At 40.2% G+C, this 24,590-nt stretch overlaps 1 protein-coding gene across 3 annotated transcripts in view; it reads left to right on the top strand.

The window, feature by feature from the left end:
- Positions 1-24,590, top strand: part of FGD3 (FYVE, RhoGEF and PH domain containing 3) — a 102,540-nt gene that overhangs the window by 37,638 nt on the left and 40,312 nt on the right. The window contains exons 2-4 of one of the 3 annotated variants that reach the window (XM_081848857.1): positions 11,982-12,152; positions 15,172-15,343; positions 16,412-17,009. In XM_081848857.1, coding sequence (XP_081704983.1) covers positions 11,982-12,152; positions 15,172-15,343; positions 16,412-17,009 — 941 coding nt within the window. Of the gene's footprint in view, positions 1-11,981; positions 12,153-13,622; positions 13,731-14,205; positions 15,006-15,171; positions 15,344-16,411; positions 17,010-24,590 lie in introns of those variants that run through there. The other 2 variants (XM_081848859.1, XM_081848858.1) reach the window with 2 other exon arrangements.

Raw genomic sequence — 24,590 nt, 5'->3', positions numbered from 1 at the left:
ACTGCTATTACTGAGGGCATATGAAGCTGCATTGCCCCCACTGTAAAGGAGAAGAATATTTTCCTGAATGGCTGAACCAAATTGCTCAACATATTCCATTGCCAAGAGGGGCTATGAACCCACCTTTGCAGTGTAGTGCAGGAAGACTGAGTGTGGTGCTCATTTGCCTTCTTCCTTCCCTCTCCCACAGCAAGCACTTTCACCTCACCTCTGTCTGTGTGTCCAGAGAGTGAAAACATCTCCCATTGTATGGGGAAAGGAAAGGAAAGGAAAGGAAAGGAAAGGAAAGGAAAGGAAAGGAGGAAGGCAAGACATCTCGCCATTACTGAGGCAACTGGGCATGCTGCATTTCCCATGATGCACTGTAAGGAGGGGGGAGTTCATTGTCTTTCACAGTGCTCAAAGTCATGGGAATATCATGCAGTTACTTCAGCTAGAAGGTGGGCCATTTTTTGCAGGGTGAGAGAGAGCTTTGCTGAACATCCATGTGAACATCAGTTTTGGCTCAGGTCAGCTATTTAGGTAAACCCAACTTCTTCAGATTTTAGAGGAGCTATCTAGGAAGGCTTTCTAGTAAACTACAGCTCTTGATGTGTCTTGCAAGAGCTGCTTTTGGATCTGTGAATTATTTAGGCTATGTGTGTTTAACTGAATTACATAGCACAGACGTGCCATTCTCTGCTCGCCTTGGAAAGATGCCTTTGTCAGACTGATGCTTCACTGGTGTTGGAGGCAAATATTGCTCAGTTGCTATTTACATGATGTTGTTTTGCTGCCGCCTTTGTTATATTAGATTTGTTAGAGCTGTTTTAGTTGTTTTGAATCTGTTCGTTGTTTTGTTGTTGGAGCGCTGACACTCTCAGGCATATATACACTATTCTCTGCTGACTTGCTTCTTGTCTGCATTGGCACCATCATAGCGGTGGTGGGGCTTGCACATCCCTTTGTTGAGGAACTAGATGAATAGGACAAGATATTTTAGGACAGAAAACTCATCATTTAGAAATACTCTTCACTGGATATATGTAGCGAGTGGAGCAGCCCTACATATTTCCCAGAAGAACGTGTAAGCAACTGAAAGGTAACTGATGTATCCATATTTCCCTTTGCCTGGAATGGGCCTAGTGATGCCACATGAGGCCTTTTCATGTGTTCTGGCAGTGTGATGCATGATCAGTGGAGGAAGCATCTCTGCAGCAGTCCGCCTAGCAATGCGCACATTTGTTTGTGTTTCTGCAACCTGTCTACATGTCGTGCTTGTTTCCACATAATTGGGAACACTGTGTGTTTTCATAGGTTTGCAGCTGTACAAAAGCATGAATGTGTGACGGTCCCATATTCTTCTTCATGTTACTTGAACACATTGAGTACTACTGAACAACTGAAAAGGGGTGGCAGTAATAATAATAATTTAAAACATTTTATACTGCCCCACATCAATAATGGCAGGTCAGTTCACAATGAGACAATAAATCAAAGATTATAATATATTAAAATACATCACCAAGTAGATTTGCCAGTTGTCACTTAGACTCAGCTTTAACAGACCACAAATTCCAGATAGCTATTTTGCAAAAATCTAGTAAGCAAAAAGAACCTGATGATTTTGCTAATACGGGGTCCCTCCCAATACTGAAATTTGGCTTGAATGAAGAATTCTGTTGTAGGTAATAGAATAGGTTGTGGTGTGTGTGTCTGTGTGTGGTACCCATGGCAGCTTTTCTAGTTTGTAAATGTGCTTGTGGACACAAAAAAGGCTTTCCATCCCTGTCTTATGGTATACTGTTAGCAAGCATAGTTAGCTCAAGATGTCAGCTAGCATTCTGAATCTGCAGCTAATCCCTAAACTTTTGTGTAAATCTGATCTAAAATGTCTTGGTGCTGTGACACAAAATGTCTAGACGTTGTAGTTCACTCCTCTTTTCAGTAACTTGAATACTCTCTTTTGCGTGTAGAGGATTTGGCTCTTACTCACCAACCTGAATGTAAGTAATTTTGTTTCTTTTCCATGCAGGTTGGATGAGTTCTCATTTGAAGGGGAAAAAATCCTGACTGCCAAGGCTTTAGTTATGTGTGTTGGATTTACTTTACCTCGTTCTTAAATCTTGTCATTCTCTACAGTGAGCTCATTAACTGTGGTCATAAGATGGTATGAGTCATGAACCATCACCTTGTAAAAGATGACACATGTGGCTTAGTTCTAGCTTGCTGTGTAATTTGTGGGCAGTGCTTAACCAAGTTTATAATTTCTATAGGAACTTCAGTGGGTCCATAGGAACATCACAGTATCCAATGGCAATTTGGAGGGGTTTTGCATCAGGGCGAAGTGAGTAGCACCTAGTGCCTCCACCCGTCTCTGCGCTGATCCATGTGGCGATGGTGGGTCACCAGTACCTTCTGTACCCTGAGAGGTTTATAGGGGATGGTTTAACCCCTTCCACCCCTTTTTTTCAGCCTGTGCCTCTCTCTGATTGAGAGAGCCATCGCCATCGCCATCGCCATCGCCATCGCCATGGCACAGGACAGGAACCGGAAGCCCAGAGTTCCCTATTCTCAGACTGTATTGTTGTAAACTGTTTATTTTCTATAAGCCACTTGGAATGCACATGTATTTGTGGAAAATAGACATAGAAAGCTGCCTTATATTGAGCTGGGATAGCTCAGTTGGCAGAGCATGGGCCTCGGCCCAGTATACCTGAAGGAGCATCTCCACCCCCTTTGTTCAACCTGGACACTGAGGTCCAGCGCCAAGGGCCTTCTGGCGGTTCTCTCACTGTGAGAAGTGAAGTTACAGGGAACCAGGCGGAGGGCCTTCTTGGTAGTGGTGCCCGCCCTGAGGAACGCCCTCTAAACATATGTCAAAAAATAAACAACTATCTGACATTTAGAAGACATCTGAAGGCTTCCTGTTTATGGAAGTTTTTAATGACTGATGTTTTAATGTATTTTTAATCTTTTGTTGGAAGCCCCCCAGAGTGGCTGGGGAAACCCAGCCAGATGGGCGGGGTATAAATAAATAAATAAATAAACAAATAAATAAATAAATATTATTAGAGCCCCACGTTAGACAAAAGATTCCTGCTTTGTAGGGGCCTTGACTAGATTACCATTGGTATCCCTTCTAATTCTGCAATTCTATGATTCTATAAATTATTGGCCTATCTAACTCAGTATTGTCTACACCAGGGGTTGTCAACCTGGTCCCTACAGCTCACTAGTGGGCGTTTCAGGATTCTAGGTGGGTGGTAGGGGGTTTGACAGCACAAGCTGAATCCTCCTTCCATTGCGCACTGGTGGGCGGTAAGGAAATTTTACCATCAAGAAAGATGCATCAGTGGGCAATAAGTATAAAAAGGTTGACTACCTCTGGTCTATACTCATCCATGGTTTCAGACATGAGGCATTTCCTGCCCTGCTTGCAGATTTCAGAGATTGATCCTGGGATCTTATACATGCTACATGCAAAAGAAATGGTGTACCACTGAGAGACTGCCCTTCCCCAAGTCTCTGGAGTATTGCTAATTGAGTATAACTTCATGGCTCTGGTTTTTTCTCATTATATTGAAATACATACAGCTTTTATTGTTGCTTTCTTTTAGCCTGATCGTGTTCCCCACATTTGGAAAAGCACAATAAGTGCAAATTAGGTAGATTGGCATTAAAGAACAAACAGAATGAAATTCTCTGCCGTCTTTCTATTTCATGCATCTGATAAAGTAGGCATTTGTTGGTACCATAATAAATCTGTTATTCTTCAAAGTGCCAAAAGGCTCCTAATAAATAAATTTGGAATCAGATTGTCATCTAATATAAACTAACAGAACTTTGGACATTTTAGGTAAATGGTGGATTTGTTTTTAATTTGATCTCATTTGAGTATTATTCTTTTTTGTTTTCATGTTTCTGGGTACACAAAGAGAAGCTGTTTGCCCCAGCTATGTTATCTTCAGGTCTTCTTTTGTTCTCACCCAGTTTACTCAGTGAATAGGAAATGTACTTGCTTTTTCTCTAAGTAATTTCTTTGTATTCATGGAATATTACCATGCCAGTGGTTTTCGTTTCAAGATGCATAATTAGTCTTTAGAGACAAAGTCAGATAGTTTCTGCCAAAGGATGTATGTTTTTCCTCTATATTCCAATCCAACTCCTTCCCTTTAGTAAACCCTTAGTCACAGCTGCCTTCCAAATATGGTGATGAATGTACAGTGTTGATATTAGAGGTACCTTGGATGCCTTTGTCAAATGATTATGATTGATAGTTACATTGTACTTTGGCTTGATAGTTTTGGAGCTTTGATGCACCTTCATGCAAAAATCAACTGTCTAATTAACTGCAGACCTCATTTATTTTGAGCTGTTTTTGTGCTCTGGACAACATACTTAAAGTCACAACAATGGATTTCTGCAGTCAGGAGTGTGGTATGTAAACTCAGTATGGAAGGCCAGAGCAGCTGCTAGATTTCTCAATGACACAGATGATTATGAAGAGAAGAAATTTAGGCCTGAGTAACAAAATACATTCATACTATGAGCAGATTATTCCTCCACATTAAAATGAAGACTGGGATCAGATTGCTTAGGTAGTAATAACATACAGAGAAACAATGTATCTTCAGGATATAAAATTATATGTTTATAATCACCACACTGGTCTGAGTAGGGGGAAGGTTTCAGGGGTGCAATTCTTATCTGGGTTTAGTTTCTGTTGGAAGAAGGACACCAGTCACAGTCATCAAAAAATTTTCTTTGCTATTCCAAAATACACCCACAAAATCTCATCAGTTACAATCCCTTGCAAAGTTATATTTTTAATAAATGTAAGCATACTGACATTCTACTGCAGAGAGCAGAACAGTGTCCCCAAATCTGGAAACAGTTCCTGGAAATAAGTGTCCAAAAGCACAGTCGTTTTAAAGCACAGTAGTTTTAATTGTTTCTTTTCATATACACACATAAATTGTATCAAGGTGTGTGATGGGTTTTACTACTTGAAATACACAGTACTTGTTTCTGTTTTCTTGTTTAATGGGAACATTTTATTGATACATTCTAGTAAGTTCTTCTCTCACTGAATCTTCGTGAGTCTGGGCATGCTTACAATCCATTCTGGAGGTCCGGTTGTAAACCAAAACAGATTGTAACCCAAGGCGCGCTTTCGCCAGTGGGGCCTCCCCCCCCCCCAAAAAGGGGGGAAAGGTTGTAATCCCCCCAAAATGGGTTGTAATCCCAAAAAAGGGACACACACTTCAGGGTTTGATGTGGTGGTAATCCGGTTGCAAACCAAGGTACCACTGTAAATATAAAGGTAAAGGGACCCCTGACCATTAGGTCCAGTCGTGGCTGACTCTGGGGTTGTGGCGCTCATCTTGATTTATTGGCCGAGGTACAGCTTCTGGGTCATGTGGCCAGCATGACTAAGTCGCTTTTGGCGAATCGGAGTAGCGCACAGAAACACCGTTTACCTTCCCGCCGGAGCGGTACCTATTTATCTACTTGCACTTTGACGTGCTTTTGAACTGCTAGGTTGGCAGGAGCAGGGACTGAGCAGCGGGAGCTCACCCCGCCGCAGGGATTCGAACCACCGACCTTCTGATCTGCAAGTCCTAGGCTCTGTGGTTTAACCCACAGCGCCACCCACGTTCCAAAAGGTATCACTGTACTTTCCCTTTATACATCTTAAACTAGGTCAACTTTTTTTATCAATAAGGATAATTTTGCTCTGTCAATAGCGGAGATTAAAACATTGGTGCTTTTATGAAAGGTATTATGATACTGATGCATGCCAAAAGACTTCTTGCTTGGTCTATAATTATCCTATCTCACTAAGCAACAGTGGTGCTTCTCTTGAGCCTCCCATTTTCTCTGTCTAGCTGATCTCGAAAGTTGAAGGTTTCCTTACAAAAATATTAGTTTCCTACTTTAGTGTATTGTGTAAGCCATGTTTTGTTTTAAAACAAATGGTTTTTAAACAGCATTTGCTTCTCCTTAACATGAAATAGCATCCTTTTATTTATTAAGCAAAGTTCTTCAGGGATACAAAGCGGGTTGATTTTTATCAGTCTTTGCTATGACAACTGCAGTTCATGTGTTTTTACAAAAGCTCAGTTCCTGTTAAATGCAAAGGTAGTGCACAGAGCAAAGCAGAAGTAGAAACGAGATGTCTCTTTGGGAGCGGGTGAAGTGAAAGTTCACAGTGGAGCATGCATTTTATATCTGGAAACAACTGAAGCGCACGTAAGTATTGCTTGCTGGCTTGCTTTCACCATTAAAGGTGCAACTACAGGTTGTACTGGAATGCTTTTATTGACCACCCCTCCCTCCACCCCACAATCTTCTTGATATCTGGGTGCTCCTGGTGTACTTAGTAAGTGCTGCAAGCACTTGAAAACACCCTGACCTCCTCCCATATCGACCTGCCCATCTGTGGGGGAGGAGAGATCTGGTGGTGATACAGCTTGCTAAGACTCTCTTTGTGACAACCCAAACGCCCTTCTGTCTTGAGATATGGCTTTCACCTCCTCTTAGGAGTTTTAGGCATTAGCTGAGGACATGCCTTTTTGTCCAGGCATTTAGTTGCTTTTCATTTAGTGTCCGTTGTTATTTAAGTGTCATTTCCTGGCTATGAAGAGTATTTTAATACATGCGTTGCTTCAATGATTATGGCGTCTGCCATGATGTTGCTTTGCAGTGAAGGGCAGACAAACACCTATTTGAAGTAAATCAATAATGGCACAATCCTGTACATGCCTACTCAGCAGGAAACCTCTTTGACTTCAATGGGACGTACTCCCAGGTGTGTAAAGGATTGCAGTTGAAGACTATCAAGCAGTGGTTGCTCTATGCGACAATTTTTTTGTTAGAAAATTTTCTGTGAACAACTCTTGGCAGTTATCATTTTTTGCTTCTGCTAATTCCTTCAATGGGATATGTAATGTGGACAAGGACTTGCAACAACTATATTTAAATTTACCTATATTATACACATTTTTAAAGCCTTGAAGTTGCTGTCATCGCTAGAGTAAAATGTAACTATGTGATCTGCCCTAACAACATATGCTGAAATTTGAATATGTTACTGGGAATAGTGTAGGAGCAGCTATATGATAGCACAATGGTGGGTGATGCATATTTTTGAAACCCATGTTTCCTCACAGAGCTATTGGTCTCAGAGGGTTTTTAACAGTAAGTCCCTCTTTCCAGGGAACTCTGGGAATGGAAGTTCCGTGAATGGAATAGGGGTTTCCTAAGAATGCGCAGAACACACTTAACAAACTACATTTCCCAGGATTTTTTGGAAGAAGCAATGACTGTTTAAAGTGGCTTGATAGTGTTTTCAATGTATAGTGCATATGGGGCCTCACTGAACTAAGTGGTCAACTTCTATTGCTTTATTAATTGACTGTTTATAGTTACCTTGTTTGAACTGGAATTGCAAAAAAAAAAAGTTTTAATTTAAAAATCTAACCAGTCCTAAAGAGTTTCTTCATTCGGAAACAAAATATTAATTCCAAAGATGATTTGGTTCCCATTGACAGATTCACTCTTGCTTCTTGTTTTCAGATTGTGTGGTCTAAGTGTGAGTGTCCAAGTTAGCTGAATTAAAGAGCAACATCCCAGATAGGGGACATTTCAATAGCTCAGGCCAGGCTTCATAGTGTTTGTAAGTGAGGAGTTACTTGCTGTTGTGCGACATAGTTACATGTCTTCGATAAGGCCAGTTTGTCTTAACTGTGGCTGTTGGTTCCCGTGGCTAGATAGCATATGATATGAACTAGATAATATTGATGAATGGGCTGATTAGATGGGATAGTACCTTATCAGCACAGGTGGCACCAAGCATTTAATTTCATTTCTGTCCGCCTCTTTCTCCAAGAAGCTCAAGATAGCATACATAGCTCTCCTGCTCCCCATTTTATCCTTACAACAGCCCTATGAGGCAGCTTAGGCTGCGAGGCAGTGAGTGACTGGCCCAAGGTCACCCAGTGAGCTTCATGGCCAAGTGGGGATATGAACCCCGGTCTCCCAGGTTCACTGCACCACGCTGGCTCTCAGAGGGATCTCATACAAGGTAAAAAGAATGACCGCTCTCAGTTTTTACATGGAGGCAGCCTAATACAGCTCCTTCCGAGAGCAACAGAATGTCATCAGGTGCCCTCGCTCCCAGGGGAACTTGCTCAATTCCTTTCAATGCACACAGCAGCAAGGAGTCCAGCACACTAACCACACAAGGCCGTGAGCGACTGGGTGACTTCTGGAGCTTTGTAAAAGCAGTGAGGAATGGACAAAGGCAGTGCTGCAGCCCTCATGCCACCTTGTAATGGTATCCACAGGACGAAAGTGGACTCATGATCCAGTCTGAATCATGATTTTCCTGGACTGAATAAGGCTTTGGAATAAGGTTCTGCAAATTCTTCCTCCATCCCTGGTTGCAATATTCAAAATATACATGTGTATATTTATGTACATGTTTAATTGTCTTATTTTTGAACTGATTTTCACTGTTTTTACTAGCATAATAGTAGGGCTATATTGCATATCCCTTTTGAACTCCTAATTCAGGGCTGGAATTTAACAGCACCCGCCCTATGGAACGTCCTCCCACCAGATGTCAAAGAGAACAACAACTCCCATATTTTTAGAAGACATCTGAAGGCAGCCCTGTTTAGGGAAGCTTTTAATGTTTGACGGACTACTGTATTTTAATATTTTGTTGGAAGCCGACCAGAGTGGCTGGGGAAACCCAGCCACATTGGTAGGGGTATAAATAAATTATTATTATTATTATTATTATTATTATTATTATTATTATTATTATGGCACTCAGTCTTGGCATGATGGATAAATTGCTATACAAATATTTATTAACTGATGTTGTACTCCCAATACATTTCGGAATAATAGTGCATGAAGTCTTAAATATATGTTTTTAAACATTAATTTAACTAAAATGATTGTAAACTTGGATCCAATGACCTTTTGTGCTGAAATAAAATAAAAGAGAACACTTAAGCAAACAAGATTGTATTGGCATTTACTTCAGAGTAGAAATTATCTTATTGAGATTTGAATAAAAACCTTACCAATTCTTCCAATAAGCTTCATGATTGAAATACCAAAGCCATCAAAATGATTTAGTTTTGTGTTTGTCTAAAGTTCTGGTGGTGATCAAAGTGTATCATTGTATTCATGGACTGATTCTTGTTATTTTAGCTGAATGATTTAAGTGAACTTGTGTCCCTACCCCAACCACAAACAATTATTTGCCAAAAGGCCATAGGGCAGTTTGCAACATAGAACATGATAAACAATATATGAACATGATAAACAACCTATGCCAATACCTAATATAACAGCTGTACAATACAAAAAAATAAATAAAACAATAATGTAAATACAAGTCAAAATAATAAGCAATACATAGTAAAAAATAATAGTAGATAATATATAATACATAATGAAAACATGCTAAGTAAGCAGTAATGTAAAATTATTTGCACCAGCACCCCAACAATAAACTCTACAAACCCAGTAAAATAACATGAATTATTCCATGTTTTTCTCAGGTTCAGGCTAATACACATTTCTTAACAACAAACTCCTACAACTTAATAGAGGGGGTAAATCAACAGCAGTATATGTGAAGTTCAGAAACATTGCAACAGATGCATATACAGTATTTCTCTTTGTACAAAAGTAACTCTTAATCCCCTGCAGAAAAGGCAGGTTTTTCCAGCTCTCACGTGGGAACTTTCCTCTCCTCTCCTAGTCTCTCTACGTTAGAGACCTCCGCTTCCCTTCCCCTCAGGGTCCTTCCACCATCTGCCTGCCACTTTAGGGTTTGTGCTATACCTGTCCCATAGGCAGCCCAGAAGAGAAGGGGCAATAATTTTGTTATTGTTGTTCTCCTGCTATTTGTCTCGTGCATTTTAGCTTGTGAACCTGTGGACAGGATTGGGAATTTATATTTCTGTACTGCACCTATATTTCTAGTGCAGTTAATATTAATATAATGTCACCATAAGGGGTTTTTTTGGGGGGGGTAGTGGAAGAGTGTACCGTATAGCTTGCTTGTATTGCATGATGTTGGGTTTTTCGTTTTTAAAAGCACTGCTTGTTTCTTGTTTTCACTTATGACGTAGGTCGTGGCTTTTGATAAGGAAGTGGCTTTTTAATCATCAACTAGGAGTTCACTGAACCGTGTTCTTTGCATTCTCTGAGAAAGATTGTTAGCTGATGTGGATTGATGAGGTCCATTTAAAACAACTGAGCTGTTAGCTTGCACCATCCCAGAAAATGCCGCTTTTATCAGTTTGTGATATATGGATGCATTGCCAAAGCAAGTATTAGAAATAAATAACACCTTTAAAAGTAGAAGGGTGAAAGAATGATTTTACATCTATTGAACCACTATTTCACAAACAACCTGTAATGATTTAGTCTTGAGAATAAGCAGTCCAGGGATGGTTGCTCAAACCCTTCCACTCAGCCTGCAGCTCTGCTGAGTGATCACACAGACCCAGTTCCAAGGCCCCTCTCCCCCACACTCTTTCATCTGGCAAGTGCTGTGTGCTGTGGCTGCACTCATGAAGCCAGGAGTGGACACACAACTCCTTTGGTCTCCTCTCTTCCTCACCTTCTAGCTGCATTTCAACCTGGATATGCAACTGCGATTCTTTTTAGTCTTTGACTAACAAGTGTGTAACCCTTGAGAATGAGAGAGAGACAGAGAGACAGAGGCAGAGAGATAAATGATGCTAAGTAATGACTACTGTCATATCTAAGTCATGAATTCACATGGCGCATTGCAGTTACTTTTTTGTGAATGGGAACTTTGGCAAGTTGTGGTTTCAGAGTTCACAGAAGGGTGTCTGTGAACATCTATGTTTGTTTGTTTGTTTGTTTGTTTGTTTGTGTGACATTACACTGTTTGCATGAACCAGGGTATTAGTTTCATGGATACTTCAGTGGAGATTCCTACATTGCAGGGAATTGGACTAGATCACCCTTGGTGTGCCTTCCAACTCTATGATTCTGGTTTTTTGTGGTCATTGGTTGACCACTTATCACTAGTATTGACTCTTTGAGATCAGCAGACAGACCACATAGAGCTGTACTGTTATTTTCAACTTGGTCCTTTTAAGGGGCCATATGGGTTTGTTTTCAGTTTTCTCGAAATTGAAGTAAAAATATGGATAACATTACTTTTTGAGTTGCTCATGAACATTAACCATACTGGGTTAAGGAAGAGGGCAGACCCTCAGAACTTTTGAAATGCAACACTGATGGCACATATATTCATAATGGTGTTTTTCTTTTCCTTCTGGTACTTTGAATAAGCAACCACACCAGCTTGGTTGGTTAAATGACCAATCAGCTCCTTATAATACCTAACTGGTATCTATTACTAATGCCTGCTAGTGTGTTATATAATATTTTGAATTTTTCAGCACATGGACACCAGAGGTGGGGGCTGACATGGCCCCTGTCATCAAACAAATGTTTTTACAGTTATATGGGTATCCCCACAGTCATTCAAGGTTAGAATATTTTAATAAATTTAGAGCAAGGGTGAGGAATCTGTGGCCCTCCAGACATTGTCGGACTACAACTCCCATCATCCCTGACAATTGGTCATGCTGACTAGGGCTGATGGGAGTTGCAATCCAACATCATGCCTTCAGGGTCACAGTTTCCGCAGCCCTGATTTGGATTATTTGTTTATTTCTAAAATGTATACACCACTTGATTGTAGAAGAACCTCAATGCAGATTATGTAATACTCTTCTTGAAAAATTGTTCATGAAAGCTGTTATCTTTCTGTCATCAACCATCCTTTGCATAATGACAGTAGGGATGGATGGATTTAAACTGATGACTTTGAAGTAGATGTGTCAATCATTAGAGCAGTTCATGTGACAGAGTCTTTTGCTTACTCATTAGCAAAAGGAGGAATCAAATACAAATTCATTTCTTTATTCCAGGTTGCCCTCATTCTTCTTTTCAAGTCAAATGTCACATTGACTCAAGGACAGCGCTGGAAACATGTAGTGAGTTGCAGCGTGTGGATCCCATTCAGTGCACTCTTCAACCTGGAAGAAAGCCCAAAACCAAATGCCATTTGGCCAAAAAGCATCCTCTGCCAAAACCCCAAGGTTTGTAATTTATTGGTGTTATTTTAAAAAATGTGTTGAACGATGCATGGCCACCCTATCAGGCCTTCTGAGAGGCTATATGAGCTAGAGGTGGGATATTGTTTTTGTTTGTTACTTTTGTGTTAGTATCTTTGTGGTGTTATATTGTGAACCTCCCTGCGATCCTTGGATGAAGGGCAGTAAAGAAATTTAATAATAATTATAGTAATAATAGTGAGGGCTGAACTTCACAAGGCTATTCAGAAAGTAGCATAAGTAGCATAAGTTGTGTAAGTTTTGATCTGAAGCACATTGCAGTGGCACAGAGGTTCATTACTTCAACTGGGTTGATATCAATGGAACAGAAAGGTACTGTTTGGGTTTCACTTTTTGTGTTGATTTTTATTGCCATCTCTGCAGTGCATCATTGGCCCATTGTTCACCTCGAAGGCATGTTCTGTATGATAGACTAATTTGCTGCCATTCTCTTCCATTAAAAGAATGCAGGGATAGGAACATTTGCACATGGCAGGTGGGCCAGAACAATCATGAAGAATGGCTGCTTCTGAACTAAAAAAGTATAGCATACTAAATTTAATTGAAATAACGTGTTAGCAGTTGAAATCCAGTCTAAGGGAATAAATATATATTAAAAAAACATGTTCATTCCAAAGAGATTTCTCTGGGATCTGTTGTATGAAAAATGTATAACTGCATACACAGTATACCTTTAAAGCATATTCAAAACACATCTTTCCCCTTCAAAGAATTCTGAGCACTGTAGTTTGTTAAGAGTTTGCTAAGAATTGCAAGGCAGTGAGGGATAAACTGCAGTGCCCAGAATTGTTTGAGGGAAGGAATGTGCTTTGAAGGTATAGCGTGTATGCAGTCTAAATTTCACAATCTCTAAGATGTATTAAATTGTTTTCTATGCCTGTATACCGTATTTTTCGTCCCATAGGACGCACCTAGTTTTTTTGGGGGGGAAATAAAGGAAATTCCCCCCCCTTTATTTCCCCCCCAAAAGCAGGTGGGGAAACCGAACCAGGTTGAGGAACAGCGGGATGGCGGCGCTGTGCCTCCCTGCTGTCGCCCGAGCTTGTGGGGCTGGCCGATGTCTGCCCGGCGCGAGGGGCGCTCTGCTTCAGGGCGCCCCGCCCACCGGGCGGCAGGCTGCTATCCGCAGCGTGAGGAGCCCTGCGGGGAACTCCTGCAGGGCTCTCCACGCTGCGGATGTTTGTCCGGCGCGCGGGGCGCTCTGCTTCAGGGTGCCCCGCGCGCCGGGAAGCAGGCTGCTACTCCCGCAGGGCTGCCTAGGCTGCGGATGTCTTCCTGAAGCCTGGAGAGTGAGAGGAGTCGGTGCGCACCGACCCCTCTCGCTCTCCAAGCTTCAGCGAAAGCCTGCATTCGCCCCATAGGACGCACCCAGATTTCCCCTTCATTTTTGGAGGGGGAAAAGTGCGTCCTATAGGGCAAAAAATACAGTATATAGAAAAAGATGGGTTGGATCATTAGTAATCAAATTATATCCTTTAACAGGATACAGCCTGGAAGTTCTTCCATCCACTCACAACCACACATTTCTTTCACCATCTCCAGGTCTGGCATGTTCTTTCTTAGAATACAGGTTGAATTAATGATGTGTCTCTGCTGGAGAAAAAAATGGAACTTTACCTCTTGCCTATCATGTGACCACCTTCTGCCCAGGGGCTGCCATTTTTGGCCCTTACGTGGGATCATGCTCATTTGGGACTAATAACCATCTCCCTCTGAACCTGGAAACCAGACCCCTTGATGGATTCTAACCCCAAAATGATGTCTTGTAAGCTGATGTTCTTTAATGAACTCCTCTAAGGCAGAAATCAGTGTTCCAACATATATTTTAATGGGTTATCTGACAAATTGCAATGCAAAATGTTCCTCCTGGACATCAATTTTTATACCTTACTTTGCTTTGTCCATTGCAGGTGATATATTCATACCTTAGCACTTACAGTGCCAGTAAGTGTTAAAACGTAATAGTTTTCCAATTCCTCTGTTTTGCATATGTTTCTTTGTAAAGTGTCATATATGTTGATGATATTATACAAAAATACAGTGCATGGTTTTTTTAAATGTTGAACCCAACACGCTTTAGAGAGAGGTTCGAAATTTTAAACTTCACCCTTTTCCTCATTGAGCAGTCTGAACCTGAGCTTATTTTGCCAGCAACTGTTGAAGGATGTGAACAACTGGAGTTAATTGCCCTTTTTTTACAGTATCTAGTTTAAAGGCCGGTTAAGTTAAGTTGCTTCTGGCTGTATGGAACAGTGAGATGACATGAACCCTGTTGCTATGGGTTACCGCTTGCATGCTTGAAAAACTACTATTTACTTGTGAACAATATGAGGACCTCGCATGGCTTGCTGCATTTTCCAAAAGACTGCTGCAGTAGGACTAATGCTCTTTCCCACCCCCAGCAAAGGAGTAGAGAGCAGTACTTGGTAAGTGCTTTCTTACAGTAGCATGTTTAGTGCAGCAGCAAAAGAGGAAGGAAATTTCTGCAGTTTATACCTTAAAGAGGTGGGGGAAGGAAAAAGAAAGGAATACGGACAATTCTTGATTTGCTTTCTGAATTTCCAGAAGAATAGTCATGAGAGAAGATATTTAAAAATCTCTATTAACTCTTATCAGTTTTGTTCAGTGCTTTAATCCAAAAGAACTCAAAGTTCTGGATCACGACTACCGAAAATGCTCATTTCAAGACTGGGGGTTGTGGTAGAGCTTTTGCAAAATGCAGTGTCTATGTGTGCTATGCATCCTGTTTAGCAACAAGGAAGTGGTGACGTTCTGTCAGTCTTTGAAAGATCTACCAAAATGCAAAAGAGAAGCCCAGTGAGTCTTGGCTTAAAACAAATTGTTCTTATATATAAAAACAGTCTGGCACTACATTGGTGTTACTATAATAAAGCAGTGGCCTTTTCAGCTTTGTAGAGGTGGAGCAATTGGCTTGGTTGCTGAAAGACGGACCATTCCTCTCTCTCACTCTGTTTGTTTTCAGTACCTCCAAAACCTGTTCATCTCCAGCCTGCCGGGCACGAGAAGATTCCTCCAGCACCATCTAGGCCTTTGCCAGCAGATCCTAAGTCAACAAGAAGCCCAGTGCCTGAAGAAGAAACAACACAGACCTCACCAGACATTAACAGACTCATTGAAAAATTCGAAAGCATTAGGTAAGTACTTTTGGTTACTTTTGCTATCCTCCTCTCTTCTTTAAATAACTGGAGGGGAAAATACGTTGTAACAGTGCAGAATGAAAGTATAACAACTCACAAATGTGAAATACATAAAATGGTGTGTCTATTTTAATACCAACAGCAATTAAGCCAAGTCCATCTAAAACCTAGTGGAGAGTTTTGAAATGTGTCTGATAATTGATGATGGTTTACAAGTAAATCACTCAGTGATGACACATTTTTGACAACGGAGGGTTATAGTAAAAATGATGTTGGGCTGCCAGCCCAGATTCCAAAAGGATAAATACATAACCGTACACGACTATTCAGTCCTGGCATAGGTGTGCTTGGACAACAAGTGATTTATCTAGGTTGGACGGATTTTCTCTAGACATGATTGATTTTAAAACTGGTTAACTTGTCAGAGAACCGAGAACTTATAGGACTGTTTTTTGGTGTTAAAAATGTTGAGTAAGTATGCTATAAATTACTTTTATAATTTCATTCTCTTGGGATGTTGCAGTCTGTTATGAAGATAAATATATCTGGCTAGTCTTTTAGCAAACCGTAAATGATTTATTCATTATTTAGGAGTGACTTTGCTGAAGGCCATGACTTCCTCAATATGGTTGCCATAAATTTTTAATAGGACGAATTTGTGGGTTTCATTTCCTTTAAAAACTGAATTTTATTATGGTTTAATATAATATGAATATTTATGGCAGCCACCTGTTATATTTTAAAGATATTTTAAAGAAATTTCTGTGCCCGGTTGTAGTTTTAAATAAATGAAAAGAAGAAGCTGACAGAGACAGCCAAAAGCATTTGAGGGCATGAAGCAGAAAGTTCAGCTGACATACTTAGTAGTGGTAAGCAATGCTTGACAATTGGCTGGCTTTTTAACAACAGACCCAGAATTTGCCACTTGAGGCAGGCCACCTCACTCAATCTGAAGTTAGACTTGGCCTCTGGTCTGAAAGAGTTTAAACCAAGGGCACTAGCTTCAAAGTGGATTTGTATGTGATGCCAACGACCCAGTGCCTTTGTCTTTATCTTCATTTGCAGGAGGCCCATCCATGCTGTTCAAAGAAACCAGTTCAACTTAGCTTTTAAAATGGAACCTGAGACAGACTCTTCCAAACAGTGTTGCCCAAGCATCTGTGATGCAGTAGGTTCCACTGCATCTTCTACCAATGAAAATAAAGAGCTTGATGACAGCGAACCTGGCATGTTGTGTAGCACTGAACTGTCTAACACAGACATAATGAAAATTAAAGAACTAAATATAGATGATGGCACAAGCGCTGAAGATGGTGCTGATGTGCAGGTCAGCAAAGCCCCCACAGAAGAGCTTGTACCTAAGGACTCATCCGTGGAGCTGAACAATAATGGTAAAATTCCCAATAGGGACAGTGGGATTGACAGCCCTTCTTGTAGTGTGGCGGGAGAGACTTTCCTGAATGAAGAGGGAGCGGAGCAGAAAAAGGTCACTGTGACCGGGAACCCAGCAGAGGTGGAGACGGACAAAAAGAGTGCCAGGTTTTCCGCTGGAGAGCAGAAAAGAGACTCTGCTCAGGATGAAGACAGTGACATAGATGAGGGAAGCAGTGAGGAGCAAGAGACAGCAGAGGTGCCAAAACTGGAATGTGTGGACATTAACAAGGTAAATATTATCTTTTGTATTGGTTTGATAACAGGATGCAGTGGGGAAGAATGATCTTCAAAATTTGCTGAGCATGTGAAACTGCATGATTTTGAGTCAGATAGTCTGTGACACTTGCCCCCCAGTAACTGAGTACTGCTTGGCAGTGGCTCTCTAAGGCCTTCAGTCAGACGCCTGTCACTTCTATGCAAAGCGTTGTTCTGTTGCTGAGGAGTGAGCTCCCTTGTCTTTCTTATTTTTCTCTTTTCTTCAGTCCTAGTCTATGGTGGATATATAAGTCAGTTTGAGTTTCAGACCCAGCCTTCTTTCTTTCTGAGGTCTCCAACTTCCCCTTAGTTTGTTATTGTTTTCTGGGAGGTGTTGATGTTGGCCTTTTATTTTTTTATTTCATAATTTTTATTAGTTGAAAACTACAGTCCAATAATAGCCTCATGATAACTATACCAACTTAAAATACACTTATTAATGCCTATCATTCAAATACCGAACTATATACAGTGGTACCTCAGGTTACATATGCTTCAGGTTACATACGCTTCAGGTTACAGACTCCGTTAACCCAGAAATAGTGCTTCAGGTTAAGAACTTTGCTTCAGGATGAGAACAGAAATTGTGCTCCGGCGGTGTGGCAGCAGCAGGAAGTCCCATTAGCTAAAGTGGTGCTTCAGGTTAAGAACAATTTCAGGTTAAGAACGGACCTCCGGAACAAATTAAGCACTTAACCCAAGGTACCACTGTAATTTAGATAAAGTGCCCCCAACCCCTTGTGCTAGATTTGATGGTTTGATTATCTTATTTATTTCTGCATTCCAAAATCTTACTAATTTCAGTTTCCTTCAGGTCAAAAAAATAATCCCTTATACAACAACTGCAATATTAATAACTTCTATTTGTGTTGATACATTAAATGATTTATAAAACTACAAGTGAAGAACTCAAGCTATATCCTATATTCTGTCCATGGTGTTTCTTCCTGTCCCTGTAAGATGTTATGTCTTTCTTTCCCCCTGGTTGTTGGTGTTATCCATCATTCCTTGGGTGGAGCTGATATCCCATTGTTGTTCCAGAAATTTCTCCATCGCTCCGTCCCGTACTTTGTTGTTTTGCAACTCTAACAGCTGCAAAAGTCACTCTGCGCCAGTAAATACGGTAACCTGTTGTCACCATTTTTCCTCTCAGCCTGGGAAGAAGAGCAGTCTATAGAACTGCAGATGACTCGGTAAAGAATATGATCAGTTCCTTTGGCAGTTCAGACTCCTTTCATCCTTTCTTCTAACTGAAGATATATGAGCAATTATACTTCCAATTAAATTAAATTCCACGTCCTCTTAGCGTTATTCAGTTCACTTCATAAATAATAAAGGATGGGGAAGAGTCAACTCTAAGTTTCCATCATAAACCTTTTGAAAAATAGAGCTTTCCTCCCTTTTTCCTTTTTTTTAACACACACAGCTCTTTTTATGTTCTATTCCATATTTATAATCCAATAGAAGGTACAGAAAGAATGGAATTTTTAAAAAAGAGTATCTGGAAAACTATTGTAATAATAAACATCTCCTGGCAGAACTAGAATGATTCTTGTAAAATAAGAAACATAATGTTTTTGGTATCTGATAAGAATAGAGAAAGTAATACAGTAATTTGGAACTGTGTGTGAAAGAACAATAGAAATAATAATACAATGAGTCTAATCGGAAGTCAAATGTGTTTATTTTTTAAAAATTCTTTTTTTATTAATTTTCTTTCTTTCTTTTTCTTTTCTTTCCCCTTCCTCCTCCTTTGGTGTTTTATTTTCTTCTCACTTTCTTCTTTTGGTCTTTTCTTTCTGATTTGCTAAGAAAGAGGTGAAGTTAAATATGAAAAGTTGACTAACTCAAAGTGATGTTTTGTAGTTTGTTAACTATTGTTAAAGATGGTCAACTGTAATGAATTGATGTATTAGTTACTGCTGATTTATTGTTATTGTTGAATCTATATCTATCTATATCTATCTATCATCTATCTATCTATCTATCTATCTATCTATATCTATCTATCTATCTATCTATCTATCTATCTATCTATCTATCTATCTATCTATCGTCTATCTATCATCTGTCTATCTATCTATCTATCTATCTATCTATCTATCTATCTATTCCAATTTCTTCCATTCTTGCTTGTACAAATATAATTTGAACTAATTCAGAGGAGGGTTGCCAAATCATAAATTTAGAGAAGAAAACTTTAAAGAAAGAAGCCATAGGCTCCCCTCCTCGCCACTGGCTTTTGCACCATGTCTTTTGAACTTATCTCAAGTTCAAAGCTTAAAATCTTGTAGCTAATTTCTTCCACAGTTTGTGATCTCATCTCTTCTAGCATGCACCTGTACTTTAGTCTAATTAATAGGAGAACCTCTGCTTCTTAAAGGCGGCATTGGAGGGTTTTCGGCAGGCGAAGCGCTTTTGCACTCAGCACCTCCCTGCCCCCCACATTCCATATCGGAGTGAGAGCCGGGTCCCGAGACAAACTGTATGTGAAGCCTGTTCACCACCCCCATCCCTGGGAGGAATTTGCAGGGATAATTACCCTCAATCATCCTTGTTTTTCCTTCGCCAACCATCTCTCGCTGTCGTGGGGGCTGCCTCCAATAAGGCAGAGTGGAACTGGAAGCCTGTTAGACTGAAATGTGGCTGCTGTTGTCATTTTGAAATCTGCAGCATATAGGCCAGCAGCTTCATGGTTGATATTCAAAACTTCCGGACATGCAAAGATGGGCAGAGGGAAAGGCAGACAAAGCAAGCTGATACCACAGTTTCTTTTCACTCTCCATTAAGCACTGGTCTATTATTTTCTTTTTTGGAGAATGGGTATGTGTCTCTATTCAGAGGTTCCCTTTCCCTTTTAGCTCCTGTCTGTGTCACTGATGTGATTAAGAAGTAAAGATTTTCACACAGACAAATTTTTACATGCACAGACTTCAGAAATATTATTATAGAAGATGCTCCTTATACACTGATTCCTGGAGCTACTAGCAGTGCCAGAAACCACAACTGGGGGAAGTGCTGTTACACTCATGTCCTGCTTCCAATATGCATCTGATTGGGCACTGTGAGAGCAGGATGCTGGATTGCATAGCCCTTATCCTAATTCTGCAGGGCTTTTCTTCTGATGACCTGTTACCAGAGTTCAGTAACCATGCTGTAAGAGCTGTTCAACAGTGAAACGGTCTCCCTCGGGAGGTAGTGGACTCTCCTTTCTTGGAGGTTTTTAAGTAGAGGTTGGAAGCCCATCTGTCATGTATGCTTTAGTTGTGATTCCTGCAATGCATGGGAGTTGGACTGGATGTCCATTGGGATCTCTTCCAAAGCTACAATTCTATGCAGTACTCTTCTCACCATATTGATAAGTCAATGATTGCTCAGCTGCCCCTAAACCTAAAATAATGTTTTCAATCAACAATAATAAATTTATGTGGCTTCTTTTTGCCCTGAAGCTTATCATGTACATCTGCAACATGGTCCATAGGGATGACTGTATTAATAGTCTTTAGTCGCAACAATAAAGATACTACAAGGCTCTTGGTTATTTTCAAGAAAACGTCATTCAAAATCCAGATTGACTCCAAACTATTATTAAGCCAGTGGCCACCATGGGAATGTCTTGATTTATTTAACTCATTTATATGCAGCTTTCTATCAATAGATCTTGAAGGATTTGGGTCTACACAGGAGATCTAGGAGGAGATGTCATGAGTTAGAAAATGAGAGGATGAAATGAATCATTAAGTATGGGTACTTGCACAGCTTCTAGTGATGGGGGTGATTTAAAAGATGTATATTCCATATTTAGGCAGAACTTCTAAAGCAGTTTACAGTTTTGTTAGCAAGCATAGCATTAATAGAATCATAAGTAACATTATGAGTTCAAATAGCCATAAAGACATAGTTTGCTACCTTTCCCCATCAGAGATATAGTAAGTACTGCAATTGACTCACTTGGACTTAGGCTCTGAAATAGTTTGTTTCTTTATCCATATGCCTGAGACTAATCAGTGTATTAATATGAGTCAAGTCAGAAGAAAGGGCAAGAAACATTGATTTTGGTGTCATTGCAACCATTAATGGTAGAGTAATGGCCAACATTAAGGCAAAACCTGGAAGTATATTCTGAAGAATGCAGTCTCTCAGTGTGTGTGCTTTGCTCTAGAATATAGCATGATGAACGAACACAGTCTCCAATATAATAAAATATGTCATGGCAAAAAAATTAATTTATAGATATGGAGCTAGTAATATCTATATAGTGGGAGTCCAGATTTAATTACGACCATAGCTGATTGATCTTTAAGTACACATCAATCCTTAGGATCAGTTTTCCCTATTTTTTTATCTATGCATACCTAGATGCCCCATACTTATGTGAGATGCATCATATAATCAATGCATTTTATTAATAAACATCTTAATTGAATAATACATTTTATTAATATACATATTAATATAATGCATTATTTTAACAAATAATGTGGGGCCTTTTGACCTTTCCCACTGAATAAAAATGGGAAATAAATAACTTTACAACTGCAACATAAAGCTTAGAATATTTTTAACCTGAACCTTTAAATTGGCAATATATATGGAAGGAATTTTAAATTAGTTTGACCAAATGTTTTGAATGGCTTTCATTTAGTTGGAAGTTAAATTTCCCCATGTTCAATTATATCAGCATCTCATATATGTTTGACTCTTCCTCCAACATTGTATGATACTGGGCTACGTTTTGTTTGTATATTATGCAGATGTGATGTGGCTTTTTTTTAAATATCCATGGCATCCCTGTTCAAATGCCTTCTTCTATAGACCTGAAGATGCAAAGTACAGTGAGGCTTTCTCTAAAGCAGGGACTCACAAGAGCCAGTGTGGTGTAGTGGTTAAGAGCGGTAGTCTCCTAATCTGGGGAACCGGGTTCGCGTCTCCGCTCCTCCACATGCAGCTGCTGGGTGACCTTGGGCTAGTCACACTTCTCTGAAGTCTCTCAGCCCCACTCACCTCACAGAGTGTTTGTTGTGGGGGAAGAAGGGAAAGGAGAATGTTAGCCGCTTTGAGACTCCTCCGGGTAGTGATAAAGCGGGATATCAAATCCAAACTCTTCTTCTTCTTCTTCACAACTCATACAAGTTGACTTTTTTCTTTTTTTTAATCTGCTAACCTTTCTCCTTCTTTGCAACCCATATCGTTCCATCCCTCCCATTCCTGTTCACCTTCTTTCTCAGCATTCTGTAGACTGGGGAGGGAGGACCATGGGCCTTAGGTATGCAGGACTCATTCACTTCCTGCTGTTGTGGGGTAAATGCTAGGAGTACAGTGGTACCTCGGGTTACATACGCTTCAGGTTACATACGCTTCAGGTTACAGACTCTGCTAACCCAGAAATATTACCTCAGGTTAAGAACTTTGCTTCAGGATGAGAACAGAAATCGTGCTCTGGCGGTGCAACGGCACCAGGAGGCCCCATTAGCTAAAGTGGTGCCTCAGGTGAAGAACAGTTTCAGGTTAAGAATGGACCTCCAGAACGAATTAAGTACTTAACCCGAGGTACCACTGTATTACTGTTTGGAGAACTAGAATTGTAACGTTAAAGGCAGATTTCATTCAAACTAAAAATGGGAAATTATTAATTATACTTCATTACATTTTTCCTCTTTCCTTTCTTCTTTCACGGAATCCAAGGTAGCCCACCTAGATACTGGCTAGAAGCAGACCTGCTCAGCTCCAACAGGGTGGCAGCTTCATTTGCCTTCAGACAATACCCTAGGGCCCAGTACATTCCAACAGCACGTGAATTGCCTGTGTTCTTCTGCAGTGGTATGGCATGCCCTAAAATTAGCTTTAAAAAAAGTGCATTTGTATTTTGGGCAGTTCTACATGCAGGTATTATCATCACCATCATGTTGTGTACGCTAATAATTCAGTACACCTGATCCATGCAAGCCACGGTGAAAGGATTAATATTGATAGGCAAAACATTGCATTGCATTCATTGCACAGCAGCTGCTTTCTGCACTAAAGCTCTGGACAGGAAATGTGGTAAGTTCCTGAGTAAATGTGTCTGATAGCCTGTCTTGCTCTGGGGACTTCAGAATGTTGTTGACATCACTTAACCAGAAATGACACAGTTGAAGTAATTAATATAACTAGCTTTGGGGAATAAAGGAGGACCAGCAATGTCACAAGAAGAGTCTTAAGTGGAGCACTTGAGAGGCTGCTTCCACTCCCACCCCAATTTCAATTTTCTTTACTCTTTTTAAAACCAGGATAAGGATTCTTGATCACATTGACGTGTGCTGTTTTCTGGGCACTTCCTGGTGTGATGTAGGCATTCGTAATGTAGAGAGGTACATTGTTGCAAGTTTGATGAGGCCTCTTCAAAGGACTGAGCTACTCTTTATAATTATGAGTAGAAACCTCTTGAAAACACTAATCCAGGTTTTCATTTGCTCTATTGCACCTCTTCATCTCCTAAACTAGTGTCTTTTTGTAGTTTGCATAACAATTATTTTTCAATAGCATTTTTCAGTGTTCCTTTTATATTGCACTCTGTTCAAAATAAACCTTTTCTCTGTAGTCATTGCAACAGTAGCTGACTACTGTGATGATAATTGGCAAGAGCTTCATTATATGAAGGCAGGTCATTGATCTGTCTAATCCAGCAGTCTTCGGTCTATTAGACTCAGATCCTCCTTTAATCCAAACATGTGTTTGGAAGCCTGCTCATTAATTTCCCCTCCATATATTTGTATGTGGTAGTGCTGCTCTTGCAACCCATCCTTTGTGGAGGATAAGGCTCTTAATGGCTACTAGCCATTAATGGCTACTATGTTCTGCTTCCACTATCAGAGGCGGCTTGTCTCTGAATACCAGTTGCTGGTGGTAGTGGTGGTGGGGCTGTTGTTCTCAGGTCCTGTTTCTGGGCTTTTCAGAGATATTTGGTAGGCCACTGGGAGTATAGGATGTTGGACTAGGTGAGGAGAGGGAGACTTTCTGTTCTTCATCAGGCAATGGCGTTCCCACCTGCCTTGCTCCACCCTCCAGCCCTGGAAGCCTTTCCCAGACCATGACTTTGAGAACAGCAGCAGCAGAAGAGCGAAGTTCAGGGATATTTTTTAAAAGTTTTATAAGTTGTGCATCCTTGTTTCTCAATTTGACATTTTTACATGGTTTTGTATGTTTTGTGGTATTTTATGCATTGTGATTTGCTGTTATTTTTACTGATTATAGATTGGTAATTCTTTATTGTGGTTGATAAGTGTAAACTGTTTAATTATTATTTGCTGAAGTTTAATTTTACTGTTTACTATGAGATTCTGATGGATTGTTGAATGTTGCTTTGTTTGATATAAGTTGTTGATTTTAAAGTTATTGGGACTTTTTATATTGGTTCAGATTGCTACTATTATTTTATTATGTTTTTATATGTGTTGGGAGCTGCCCAGAGTGGCTGGGGCACCCCAGCCAGATGGGTGGAGTATAATTATAGTTATAATTATAATTAGCCCTGGAGAGACTCACCAGTGTTCTTCTTATGCTCTTATCAAGTCAT

This window comes from Podarcis erhardii (assembly GCF_964252035.2).
Source record: "Podarcis erhardii genome assembly, chromosome: 2".
Lineage (NCBI taxonomy): Eukaryota > Metazoa > Chordata > Lepidosauria > Squamata > Lacertidae > Podarcis > Podarcis erhardii.
Note: the sequence above shows the minus strand (reverse complement) of the source record. Positions and strands in the feature narration are given on the sequence as shown.